Source organism: Cajanus cajan, chromosome 7 (genome assembly GCF_000230855.2).
Source record: "Cajanus cajan strain Asha chromosome 7, NIPB_CcT2T_4, whole genome shotgun sequence".
NCBI lineage: Eukaryota > Viridiplantae > Streptophyta > Magnoliopsida > Fabales > Fabaceae > Cajanus > Cajanus cajan.
The window spans coordinates 42,506,094-42,519,570 of record NC_138523.1 but is presented as its reverse complement, the minus strand read 5'-3'; the positions used below and the strand labels follow the sequence as shown (position 1 = coordinate 42,519,570).

At 28.7% G+C, this 13,477-nt stretch overlaps 2 protein-coding genes across 4 annotated transcripts; both read right to left on the bottom strand.

The window, feature by feature from the left end:
• Positions 1-6,732: 6,732 nt before the first annotated feature.
• On the bottom strand, positions 6,733-8,525 carry LOC109794318 (putative L-cysteine desulfhydrase, chloroplastic). Its single transcript, XM_020353773.3, has one exon. The coding sequence runs from the start codon at positions 8,269-8,271 to the stop codon at positions 6,949-6,951; it is 1,323 nt and encodes a 440-aa protein (XP_020209362.1). The 5' UTR covers positions 8,272-8,525; the 3' UTR covers positions 6,733-6,948.
• Positions 8,526-10,343: 1,818 nt separating this feature from the next.
• On the bottom strand, positions 10,344-13,230 carry LOC109788309 (40S ribosomal protein). 3 transcript variants are annotated; one of them, XM_020347001.3, is made up of 3 exons: positions 13,079-13,230; positions 12,268-12,427; positions 10,344-10,651 (listed from the first exon to the last, which is right to left on the bottom strand). In XM_020347001.3, exons 2-3 carry the CDS (start codon positions 12,413-12,415, stop codon positions 10,509-10,511), a joined length of 291 nt encoding a protein of 96 aa, XP_020202590.1. In that variant the 5' UTR covers positions 12,416-12,427; positions 13,079-13,230; the 3' UTR covers positions 10,344-10,508. The 3 variants fall into 3 exon arrangements, with proteins under 3 accessions (XP_020202590.1, XP_020202591.1, XP_082915808.1); XM_020347002.3 differs by having other exon boundaries at positions 12,977-13,124; XM_083059682.1 differs by lacking the exon at positions 13,079-13,230 and adding an exon at positions 12,544-12,605.
• Positions 13,231-13,477: the final 247 nt, after the last annotated feature.

The window sequence follows — 13,477 nt, the reverse complement described above, 5'->3', positions numbered from 1 at the left end:
ATAAACTACAATACTAATAGTTAATTAAAAAATTAATAATAAAAAATTGTGATAAAATTGAATATATATAATAAAATTCAAAATTAATATCCATCGCTCATTTTTTAATCGATACTTATTACACATTATTTTTTCAACTACAATCTCCTTATCTTAGAAGAATCAAATCCTAATTGGTAAGTTTGTTAATTTTAATTATATTTATCTTAACTTTTCATAAACCATAACCCTTAACTTTCCATAACATTTTTCTTAAATTAAATTATATTTTTGATTCTTTATAATATTTTAAAATTTTATTTTAGTCATTTACCTTTTACAATATTATTTTGATATTTTATTTTATAATTTTGAGCCAATTTGATTCATTGGAAACAATAATTGTTTCCATCTTTTAGACATCATTTAAACCATTTTTTTTTACTAACTTAAAAATTAAAACTCAAATTATTAGATTTGATTACATGAAAATTATTGAACACAAATACAAATCAAACCTAAAGATGATATAAATCACATCAAAATAAGTCTAAAAAATAATTAAATTTTTTTAAAAAAATTAATTTCATATTATGTATAATTTTCTTTTGAATATTTTTTTTTTACAAACAATTCAACTTTTTAATGAGTTAAAAGAAAATAGAAAAATAAAAAAAGAGAAGCCAGACCCTTAAGAAAAAAAATAGAAAAATTAATAAAGTAGTGATTAAGTACATAAATTTTGAGAGTGTTACTTGTACTATTAATAAAGGAAATTATCTTATTTGATGTCTATATTTTTAGACAATTTAACTCTTATAACTACTTTTTTTATAAATTATATTTACCTCTAGTATTAATAAATATTATTTTATTATTAAAATAATAATAATAAAATATTTTATAAAATAATGTACTGACAATATAAAATAATTTTAGACTGTATTCTAATCATGATAAATCATAATTGACAATTTATTGACTTTAGTAATAATCAAAATTATGATTTTTGTCATGATAAATAATAGGATTTGTCTCTTCTAAGATGAATGATATGTACTTTGATAAATTACAATAGTAATAGTTAATTAGAAAAATAATGATTAAAATTTATGATAAAGTTAAATATATATATATATATATATATATATATATATATATAATAAAATTCAAAATTAATATTCATCATTCATTTTTTAATCGATACTTATTGCATATTATTCTTTCAAGTACAATCTTCTTATCTTAGAAGAATCAAATCCCAATTAGTAAGTTTGTTAATTTTAATTATAATTATCTTAAAAATCATAGTGACCATTGAACACATAAAAAAATCTCGACATAATCAACTTAATTTTTTTCTTAACTTTCCATAACATTTTTTAAAAGCTAAATTATAGTGTTGATTCTTTATCTTATTTTAAATTTTATTTTAGTCATTTACCTTTTTAAATAATTATTTTGATATTTTATTTTATAATTTTGAGTCAATTTGATTCTTTTAAAATAATATTTTTTTTTCTTTTTTTAGACATGATTTAAATAATTTTATTTACTAAGTTAAAATTCAAAACTCAAATAGTTAGATATAATTACATGAAAACTATTGAACATAAATGCAATTCAAACCAAAAGATGACATAAATCACATAAAACACAAGTCTAAAAAACAATTAATTTTTTTTAAAAATTTTGATTTCATTTTATTTTATAATTTTTCTTTGAATATATATATTTTTCTGAATAATTCAACTTTTTAATGAATTAAAAGAAAATAGTAAAATAAAAAAAGAGAAGCCAGATCCTTAAGAAAAGAAATTAGAAAAAATAATAAAGTACATAAATTTTGGAAGTGTTACCTATATTATTATTAAAGAAAATTTTCTTATTTGATGTCTATATTTTTTTTAGACAATTTAACTCTTATAACTAATTTTTTTATAAATTACATTTTTTTATTTAAATTTTTCTTTATATTCAATTGTATTTTTAATAATCACTTATTATTATGTATTTTTAATTTTTTATTTTTTAAAATAATTCATAAAGGTATAAAAGTGTCATTTGCACGCTAGTATCAATAAATGTTTTTTATTATTAAAATAACAAAAATAACATGATTTATGAAATAATATACTGATAATATAAAATAATTTTATACCATATTCCAATCATGATCAATCATAATTAACAATTTATTGACTTTAGTAATAGTCAAAACTGTGATCTTTGTCATGATAAGTAATAGGATTTGTCTCTTCTAAGATGAATGATGTGCTTTGATAAATTACAATAATAAAGTTAATTAGAAAATTAATGATGAAAAATTGTGATAAAGTTAAATGTGTGTGTATATATATATAATAAAATTTAAAATTAATATTCATCAATCATTTTTTAATCAATACTTATTGCATAGTATTCTTTCGAGCACAATCTCCTTATCTTAGAAGAATCAAATCCTAATTGGTAAGTTTGTTAATTTTAATTATAATTATCTTAAAAATCATAGACCATTGAATACATAAAAAAATCTCAACATAATCAACTTGATTTTTTTCTTAACTTTCCATAACATTTTTTAAAAAAATTAAATTATATTTTTGATTCTTCATCATATTTTAAAATTTTATTTTAGTCATTTACCTTTTAAAATATTTATTTTGATATTTTATTTTATAATTTTGAGTCAATTTGATTTCTTTGAAACAATAATTGTTTCGATTTTTTAGATATGATTTAAATCATTTTTTTACTAAGTTATAATTTGAAACTCGAATTGTTAGATATAATTACATGAAAATTATTGAACACAAATGCAATTCAAACCAAAAGATGACATAAATCACATAAAAAATAAGTCTAACAAGTAATTGAATTTTTTTAAAATTTAATTTCATATTATTTTATAATTTTTGTAATATATTTTTTTACAAACAATTCAACTTTTTAATGATTTAAAAGAAAAGAGAAAAATAAAAAAGAGAAGTCAAACCCTTAAGAAAAAACAATTAAAAAAATGAACAAAGTAGTAATTGAATACATAAATTTTGGGAGTGTTACCTATACTATTAATAAAGGAAATTGTCTTATTTGATGTCTATATTTTTAGATAATTTAACTCTTATAACTACTTTTGTATAAATTGCATTTTTTTATTTAAATTTCTCTTTATAATCAAATGTATTTTTAACAATAAGTTATTATTATGTAACTTTTTATTATTTATTTTTTAAAATAATTGATAGAAGTATAAAAGTGTCATTTGTATGTTATTGTGAATAAATATTTTTTTATTGTTAAAATAATAACAATAAAATGATATATAAAATGATCCACAGTATAAAATAATTTTATATCGTATTCTAATCATAATCAATCGTAATTGACAATTTATTGATTTTAGTAATAATCAAAACTATGATCTTTGTTACGATAAATGATAGGATTTGTCTCTTCTAAGATGAAGATATACTTTGATAAATTATAATAGTAACAGCTAATTAAAAAATTAATGATGAAAAATTGTGATAAAGTTAAATATATATAATAAAATTAAAAATTAATATTCATCCCTCATTTTTTAATTGATACTTATGACACATTATTCTTTCAAGTACAACCTCCTTATCTTAGAAAAATCAAATCCTAATTAGTAAGTTTGTTAATTTTAATTATAATTATCTTAAAAATCATAGTGACCATTGAACACATAAAAAATTCTCAACATAATTAACTTGATTTTTTTTTTCTTAACTTTCCATAACATTTTTTAAAAACTAAATTATACTTTTGATTCTTTATCGTATTTTAAAAATTTATTTTAGTTATTTACCTTTTAAAATATTTTTTTTTATATTTTATTTTATAATTTTGAGTCCATTGATTCCTTTGAAATAATAATTATTTCCATTTTTTAGACATGATTTAAATTTTTTTTACTAAGTTAAAATTTAAAACTTGAATTGTTAGATTTAATTACATGAAAACTATTGGACACAAATGTAATTCAAATCAAAAGATACATAAATCACATAAAAATAAAAATAAGTCTAAAAAATAATTAAAATAAAAAAAATTAATTTCATATTATTTTATAAATTTTTTTTGAATATATTTTTTACAAACAATTCAACTTTTTAATGAGTTAAAACAAAATAAAAAAATAAAAAATAGAAGCCACAGCCTTAAGAAAAAAAAACAGAAAAATGAATAAAGTAGTGATTGAGTACATAAATTTTGGGAGTACTACCTATATTATTAATAAAGGAAATTGTCTTATTTGATGTCTATATTTTTAGACAATTTAACTCTTATAACTACTTTTTTATAAATTACACTTTTTTTCTTTACCTTTTTCCTTAAAATCAATTGTATTTTTAACAATCACTTATTATTATGTAACTTTTTTATTTTTATTTTTTAAAATAATTCATAGAAATATAAAGTATCATTTGTACACTAATATCAATAAATATATATATATATTTTATTAAAATAATAATAATAAAATGATTTATAAAATAAAGCACTCACAATATAAAATAATTTCATATTATATTCCAATCATGATCAACCATAATTGACAATAAATTTTTTTAATTCATTAAAAAGTTGAATTTTTGAGATCTAACTTCTTAATATTTTTTTTATATTTTTTATTTTCACTGTAGAAATTAAGAATAACTGATTATTAATTACTAAAAATAAAATATGTTATAATTTAATGCAATTAATTTATCATTGTTGTGCATTATTTAGTGATAAATTGCTGTTTTAAATAAAAACTTGTAACTAATAAATATATAATGTACAAATAAATTAACTTACTTGTATGTAGCAATTATTTTTGTTAGAAATATTTTTATTTATTTTTATAATATTTATAATTAATTTAAAACTTAGATAGAGATAAATAATTTGAATTCCAAATATTAAAAAAGAAAAAAAAAATAAATTAGTGAAGCAAACAAACTTAAATTAATATAATATAATTTAAAAATATCCAAAAAAAAAAATTATTATTTATGTTGTCTTGAATTTTAAATATGTTGGAGACAAATTCTATTTACGAGTTTGTACCACTTACAATACCTACATTTCTATAAAAGACCCTTTTCATGGAGGTCCATTTATGTTAGGATGTACATGAATAGTGGAAAATCCGAGTTTTTATATTTGTCGTGAATGATCAAACCTCTTTTTTTCATGCAAACGAGTTTTGTATTTGCATATATTTGTCATAGATGACCAAACCTGTTTATTCATTTGCATACATTTCAACATAAGAAGCACCTCAATAAAATTTGGACAACAACCAAGGTTCATTTATGCTATCATGAGAAAAGCTTAATTTATGTCATATTCTTATTTTCTTCTCTTTAAAAATATTTATTGAGAATATTATTTAAATAAGGCCTGAATTTCTAACAATAAAATTAATATTCTTAAATTTTTTATTTGTTTCATCTTATCAACTTTTATAATTATCTATGAGTCGAATTTCAATATTTTAAGAGAATTTTCAATAGTTAAACATAAAATATGAAATTCAATTAAGTTAAATATAATTATCTATAAATTAAATCAAAATTTGATCTAAAAGATTTATTTTATGTAATGTGTGTGGATAAAATAGTAATTATAATTTATTGAGAAACATAAGAGTAATTTTGAGAAATAAAAAATATCACCCGAAAGACAAATCTAACCTATATATTTAACTGTTTTTCTTTAATAGAATTATAGAAGTATTTTTCGAGATTCTTTTTTCTTTCTAACCACTCATCTTCAAGAATATATTATTTTCTTATAAATTTAATAATAATATTTTTTTATTTTGCTTTTAACTGTACTCTTAATGATTTGAGAGCTGATTCAGATTCAGCTCATGTTTTGTTTTTTCTCGAGTCTTTTAGTCCTCCTTTTTATATCATTCACAAAAAATAATTAAGAAGGAATAATTTTCTTAAATAAACATTAAGGTTTATGTTCATTTTGATCAATTTCTGAAATTTAACTCATCTGAACTTTTGTGTAAAAAAAAAACAAAGAGAAAGCAAGTATCTCTAGGTGTCTTCTCCCATGAAAACCTTTTTTAAATTTTTTTTTAAAATAGAAACATTTTTCAAGATTTTTTTATAACCTCTTGCCTTTATCATATATCATTTTTCATCTTATTAGCTTATAGAAACTTTCGTGTGGTAAGCAACTTTTTCAAGGAATGATTTGCCATAAAAATGTTTACTTTGAGAGATGTAACTAACTATTTTCAGGTAATAAATGTGTTTCAGGTTTGGGAAACAAAAGATAAACCACATGTTCACATGCTGCCACCGGTATCCAAGATAAAAAAAGAAAAAATTGTCTATGCATTACTTGAATAGGATATATGAACATACACAGTAACATCACTGTGACAGTTTGACACGTGGTAAAGGGCTTTATTCTTTTTTCATCTTTGTATTCCTTCTCCAATGCTCATATGTCTTGTGCACGTTTTCTCTCGAAAATAAAAATGAACCGTGTGTGTGGAATGTTATAGTTATCACATTTAACTTATGGTTTTCAATAGTTACAGAACATGATTCTTTAGACTCGAGAAAACACAAAGCAAATATGCTCAAAGATAAAATCATAATCTATAAGATAGAAAGAAAATATGATTCCCATAGTTTGGCTCCTTTTGTTAGAGAAGGGGTTAATCTGTTACTCAAAAGACTTGCTGAAAATTTGAAGTCAACACAAGGTAAATGATGAGAAAGCTTAAAATTCAAAAGATAGAATGCGAATTGCTACTCAAACATTACAAATTCTACACTGAAGATACAATATTGCACAAGGGCGCAATGGGCAAAGAGTTTGTATCCGGATTTGCAAATATTATTTCATATATGAAATAGAAGTGCATGTTATTGAGGAGTTAATTAAGAGTAAGAGCATAACACAAAAATTAAGAGGAAGAGCACCTCAATTTGAATCCGAAAGAAGAGCACAAGTAAATCCGTCTTGCAGAAGCTGATTAATGGCATCCCTAAACTTGTAATAGTCGTGAACCTTGTTGTAAACCTGACGAGAAATTCTGGCATATGCAGTGACAGACCCATCATCCCCTCCACGAAAATAAATGGGAACTTCAACCCCAAAGTCATCCCTCAAACGCGTCCTAAGTTTGTTAGCATCAGAGTCAGACCTAATCCCCAAAGGAGGAGGCAAACCCACCATGACCATGCTAGCACTCATGTGAGAAGGACACCCAAGATGGGTCCCCCAAGCTTCCACAAGCATGTTCCCCATCTCAACAACCGCATCATGGTTCCTCTTCCTTATCCCCTCAATCCCACCCTCAAACCTATTCACGAAATCCACAACCGAAGGAACCACCAACTGCGCGCTGTAGTCTCTATTCCCAGTCCAAGAACTCTCCACCGCCAACCCATTCCCGTACTCATGAGACACCACGGGATGGTGCAGGTCACGTGACTTGGGGGATTTGCGCGCGTAGAGGAACGCAACGGAAGGAGGAGAGAAGAACCACTTATGCAAATTGCTGGTGTAGAAATCGGCCCCAATCTCCTGCATATCGACGCGCGTGCAGCCAATCGCGTGCGCCGCGTCGACGAAAACCTGGTCGACCCCCTCCTCTCGGCAAATAGTAACCAACTCCTTAACGGGAATGACGACGCTGGGCATGCTGGTCACGTGATCTATAACCGCCAGGCGGATTCTGTTACCTCGGGATTTTCCAATCTCAACGGCTTTCCGGAATTCGCGGACGACGTCGTTCTCGGAGGTGACCGGGAAGGGGAGGGGGACCTCGATTACGGAGCCTCCCGCGCGCGCCACGTAGGCCTCGATGGCTTTCTTGACGGCGCCGTAGGCGTAGTGGAGCATGAGGACCACGTCGCCTTTCTGGAAGGTTCCGTCGTGGAAGGCCCAGGCGGCCTGCTGGAGGACGATGGCCGTGGCCGTGGAGGCGTTGTCCACCAGGGAGATCTCCTCCACGTGTTCCGCGTTCACCAGCTCCTTGATGATGCTGCGCGACCGGTGGAGGTTCTTCTTCAGGTCGTTGAAGTAGAACTGGTCCGGCTGCCGGAGGTTCTTCAGCTGCCACTCCCGCTGCGCCCCGAGCACCGAGGCCGGGCAGCACCCGAAGGCCCCGTTGTTGAGGCGCGCCACGGCGGGGTCGTGGTGGGAGAATTCGGACTGGATCTCGGCGTCCGTGATGAAGGAGAGTTTTGGCTTCTTGGAGAGGTGGGTGTCTCCGTTTTGGTGTTCTTTGTTGGAGGCCATTGGAGAGTGAGGCGAAAGGGTGAGTTGAGTGGTGATATATTATGTTTCATTCCCACTTGGACCCCCCAGTGACATGGGATGGGAAATTAGGAATATAAAATTGGGGAAGAACCAACCACCATAAAGTCACTCTTTTATGGATGCTACTACTGTTTTGTGTTTATAATATCATATAATATAATATAGTGCAGTTGTTGAGTACAGTGCAGGTATCATTGCAATCCAATTTGCTATCCTATCACACACCCCACTACCAAACTACTATAGCGTAACAAACTTTGCCAAATGCTGTAACTTTTCTCGTTTTTGCTTTTCATCTGCCCAGGATGAATTCGAATCTGTATAATCGTCCATTTCCTGCCAATAAACCTTTTCTTGATTCTGTTTTCTGTCTAATTATTTCATTACTACTTGGCTTAACTAAATTATTATGTTTCGTGTAAATACATTGCTCAAATCAACCAAACCGTTGTTTACGATGACCAAGCCTATTCCCTTTTATTCACCTCATTAATCAGACCACTTCAAAACTGGTTAGATTATAACCATTTGCTAATATATAATTAACCAAAACTCCCCACTTGTTATTGAAAACTATGGTCAATGCCTTTGTAAATGACAAAAGACAATGGGAATCGTCGGTTTGTTTTTGATGCATTTTGTGTTATGTTATGCATTTTAATGAACCACTTCAATCATTTATTCGTCATATTTGGAAACAAAGTTACCCATCTTGGATTATTAGATATACTTATGAACAAGAACATTTAGATATTTTTGGAAAATATACACTTAAACTTATCAAAAACAAAAACAACAGAAAAAATAAAGTCTTTGTTGTTGGATAATACACTTAGTAGATCAGGTGGCAAACACAGTGCCGTCGATTGAATCAAGTGTGTGCCAAAGGCAGCAACCAATTATTTTGTTATCTATGTTTTTCTGGTAATGAAAATATAAGCATTTGAGACTTTTTATCTTAAAAACTCTAAAATGTTAAATTAAAGAAATTAATAAAGTAATTTTTTAATAAAAAAATCATGAAGAATTAAAATAAGTAACATAAGAGAGAAAACATGTAATAATGTACAAAATACATATATAAATAATCTTAGTTACGAATGAAGACTCAGTTTTATATATAAGAATAAATTTAATATATGCTTTAATGAAGTTGAAGTTGAACTATTATTACTTTTATCCAGATATATGGAAACCAACGACACCATGTTAATTTCTATGTTTGTCAGCTTCTTTTTGCACTTACTGTCATATTCATTAACTTTATATTATATAAGATACAAATTCCTCTTCGACATTGGTAGAATTAAAAAAAAAACCATTTATTGTTATAATACGTATTGCTATTTCCCTTCAAGGTTGCATACAAATCTACGTGCGCTGATGGAATACGAGTCCATTGATTTCATGTGAACGCAAGTTTTGTTAATTTTGTCATCTACCTAACTATTTGGCACATAACGAGGAGTTTGTCTTCTTTTCTGATATTTTTCATGATCAGTTTTCGTTAGTCGATATGGAATGATTAACATTTAGCGTGAAGTATTCGAACCAATTGCCTGCTTCTGTCTTTCGGTGGACCTTTGTCCTCTCCTCTTGGTATGCTAATGTATAATACACAACTCATCGCAAACCTGAATCCACCACTAGCCTTAAACCCATTTCACAAACTCACCCCAAACAAAACCTTTATCCAATGGAACAAAACCATGTTTAAGGATAATTACCATTTAAGATGTAGTTATCATCATTATTGCCACACAAGAACCGGTTGAAATTATTCAGTGATGTTCTGGACGCGAGTAACCATAGGTGAATTAAGTAAGTTTAACGACTAATTTGGAATAAAAATTGTTGGAGGAAATTTTTCAGGGAGAAAACAGAAAATTGAAATACAATTTTTACCCTTTCTAATAGCTAAGAATAGTGGGAGTAAACAGCCTATTTTCCCCTTTGTGATGCCACTAAATGATATCCATACCATAAAACTTACATATGCAGAATATCTGAAACCAAGCTCAGTGTGATGAGATCATTATAACATCCCACTATTCTTTGCAAGTGTATCATAATGTTATTAGAGTGATGAGATTTCAATCACGCAAGTTCATTTCCCCGGGTACAAAAGGTTATTATAACACCACATCATAAACTAATCATTTCCCCCTTTTTATATTAACAAGTAGGGAAAAAGGAAAGGGGTAATAATATCAATGTTACTTTTTATTGTCATAAGCAGCGATATTCTGGGGCTCACATTCAGGACTAAACAAACGAACCAGCAAAGCCGTACTTGAGCTTACAGTAACAGCTCCACATGTTGCCCATCGAAGACTCCTGGGAATTGTAATTCGAGGACCTGCATGACCAACAAAGATTAAGAGAGAGAGAGAGAGAGAGTAAAACAGGATGAATTACAATGTCATATAATTTTTGGCATATAGCAAATATAGGATTTCAAGGGAAAGAAAGGGGGAGAAGTAAATAGTATTTAAAACCTCAAAATCATTTCAAGAATGAAACCCCATCGTATGCGAAACAGGTATTAAGGCTTTGTTTTAAACTATGATGCACTTACAGCGATTCAATTACTATAAAAATATGTTAGATATGAATAAGATACATATAAAGTGTATAAAAAAATCATAAAATATATAATTGCAATATGCAAATTCAAATTAAGAACATACTAATTGGACATTGCTAAAAACAAAATAAAAATTATGGATCAATGTTAGCATAACAAGAATAGTATGAATCTCATTCATTTCTTGAAATCATCTATAAAGAAAACAATTTTCATTTTTGTTTCATCAAGGGACAATGCTCCTATGTTACTACATTATACATGTTTGTATGTTTCATATGTAGCTATATTGGATTTTCATAACTTTTTTGAAGACTTCGATACTTAACAAACATCCAAGAGTAACCGTAGCGGATAAGGATACATGTTAAATGATAGTCATTCCCTCCCCTCCCCCCGACCAACCTTAATTTGGCCACTCAGTTACACTGAATGAAAAAGGACAACAAGTTTGACTAGTTGAAGAAGCTAAGGAGTCTATCACCTGGAAATTAGGTGGAAGAAAAGAGCAACGGCAACTTACTCGTTTCAGTTGCAGTGAAATAACATTCAAAGTAGACTTTATAATCCTAAAGGCCTGACTAGAAAGCTGCAAAAGTCATGTTGACTCACAGTTGTGTTGAGATATCACATAAATTACAGAATATCATAGGAGATATGATGCAGATTTGATTAAGTTTATTTAGTTCCTATTTATATTTAGTTTGTTTTGTATTTATGTAGATAGCCTATTATTAGGAAATTTACAGTACATTTTGTAGTTAGGATAATATCTTTAGATTTAGCTCTATTCTTTCCTTATATTTGGCTTTTCCTTGTATCTATATACATTCTGACTAGGGCACGACCCAATAAGGACCAAATGAATTGTCCAGGTTGGTGACTAAAGATAATAAAAAGGTTATAAAAACCCTAAACCTATCCGCCTCAAGGTACGCTGCTAGGAATGATTCCATTCTTGTAAGAGATTCTTAACATATGCTATCTCTCTATCCCTCATCTCTTGACTTTGAACTTTACTAACTTTGAGTGTCTAAGTCTTTCTAAGTGACATCCCAACCATTGCAGAGCATAGAAGACCACCACTGAAGGAGCAACCTACTACTGTGAGGCCACAAGGTAGGCAATCAATTCTCTTTGGCTTGTAAAGAACACTATATATTCATGTATCCTTTGTGCGGCTTAATCAATCAGAAATATATATTCTTTTTTGTCAACATTTTCCTCTGGTCCCAACTAGTTGATTTGGCAATTCAGAAAAAAATACAAGTTAAAAATGTCAAGAAATACTGGGTGTACTTTAATCATCATCCACAGGAAAACAGTGTTATCAGCAATTCACAAGCTAAGTTCAGTGAGAGGAAGAAAGGGCAAAAGGAAGAACAAACCATAGTGCATTCGGCACAGGACCCAAAATGCTAGTGCTCCACCAACACTAAAAATTCCAGCTGTATGCCTCATTAGCCTAGAACAAGGTTTTGCATCAGACCTCATGACCTCACCATCAGAATAGCCTAAGAAACGCCTCAACGACATCGTGTTAATTACCTGACACAAATATCCCCAGTAGTTAACAGTTAATGCCTCAACAGACTGTGCATAGGAAAGATGTGCACTAGAACGGCTCTAACTTTGATATAACAGTAAGCATATGACAGACTCACTTTGCGTCAGTGTGCCTGTCATTATAATGCAAGCAAGCAAACAAACAAAGAAGACCCTGAGATATAGCGGATTTTACTCAAACAGTTAGAATGCACATGAGAAATGGCAATTATAAACTTAAAAGTGGTTGATGTAAAATGGAAATCAAATAGAATAAAGAAAGAATCGTTGTAAGTGCAGAAAACTATAAAGTTAACACCTAATCGTCTAGTTTGGATGGAATCAAGTATATGCAAGGGACAAAATCTCTCTTGACGCTGCTGATAGTGCAAGTTGTGGAAACTACTTGTTTGATTTTCTTTAAATAGAACTTTGCCTATGATAATTTTTAATTTTGTAATAAACTATAAAAAAAATTGGCCACACAATATACAAGACAAGTTTGTTATACAATGTTATGCACTTTAAAAAGCAAGGTCATTACGAACAAACCAGAGAGAGAAAGGAAAGAAAGTAGCGGTCACAGGGGGAGTTCTTCAATGGCGAAGGTGAAGTTGAATAGAAGAGTCCGTTTGAGACTGATGAAAAAATTACCTCGAAACAGAAAGAGAACGGTGCTAGAGAAGCTTGTCAGGGTTACGCTGCTGTGGCGCCTCAACAAGGAAGAAAGCGCCTCTCTTTATCAGTCTGCCTTGGGCCGGAGTTATTGTAACAACAGCCCACACGTGAGCCCAATAAGAATAAGAATATACTTGCAACTTCGATACTAGTTGCTATTCTCTCGCTATTTGGTGTCTAGGCGGAAACAGGATACATGAAAAGAAAAAATGTGACCCACACCCACACTCCTCGTTAATATATATATTTTATGAAAATCACTAAATTAGAAGGAACTCGCTAAATAATATATTTTAAAAAATACTTTTAAAAAGTATTTTTTAATAGAATGTTCTAAAAAATAAGTTTTTGATAAATGTTTTCTTGAATAATATA

What these genes read in the sequence shown, in the direction of transcription:
- LOC109794318 (XM_020353773.3), bottom strand. Translation starts at nt 8,271, where the DNA reads ATGGCCTCCAACAAAGAACACCAAAACGGAGACACCCACCTCTCCAAG.
- LOC109788309 (XM_020347001.3), bottom strand. Translation starts at nt 12,415, where the DNA reads ATGTCGTTGAGGCGTTTCTTAGGCTATTCTGATGGTGAGGTCATGAGG. An exon ending in CCTGTGCCGAATGCACTATG is followed by an intron (nt 10,652 to 12,267) that starts GTTTGTTCTTCC and finishes TTGGTCATGCAG; the next exon opens with GTCCTCGAATTACAATTCCC.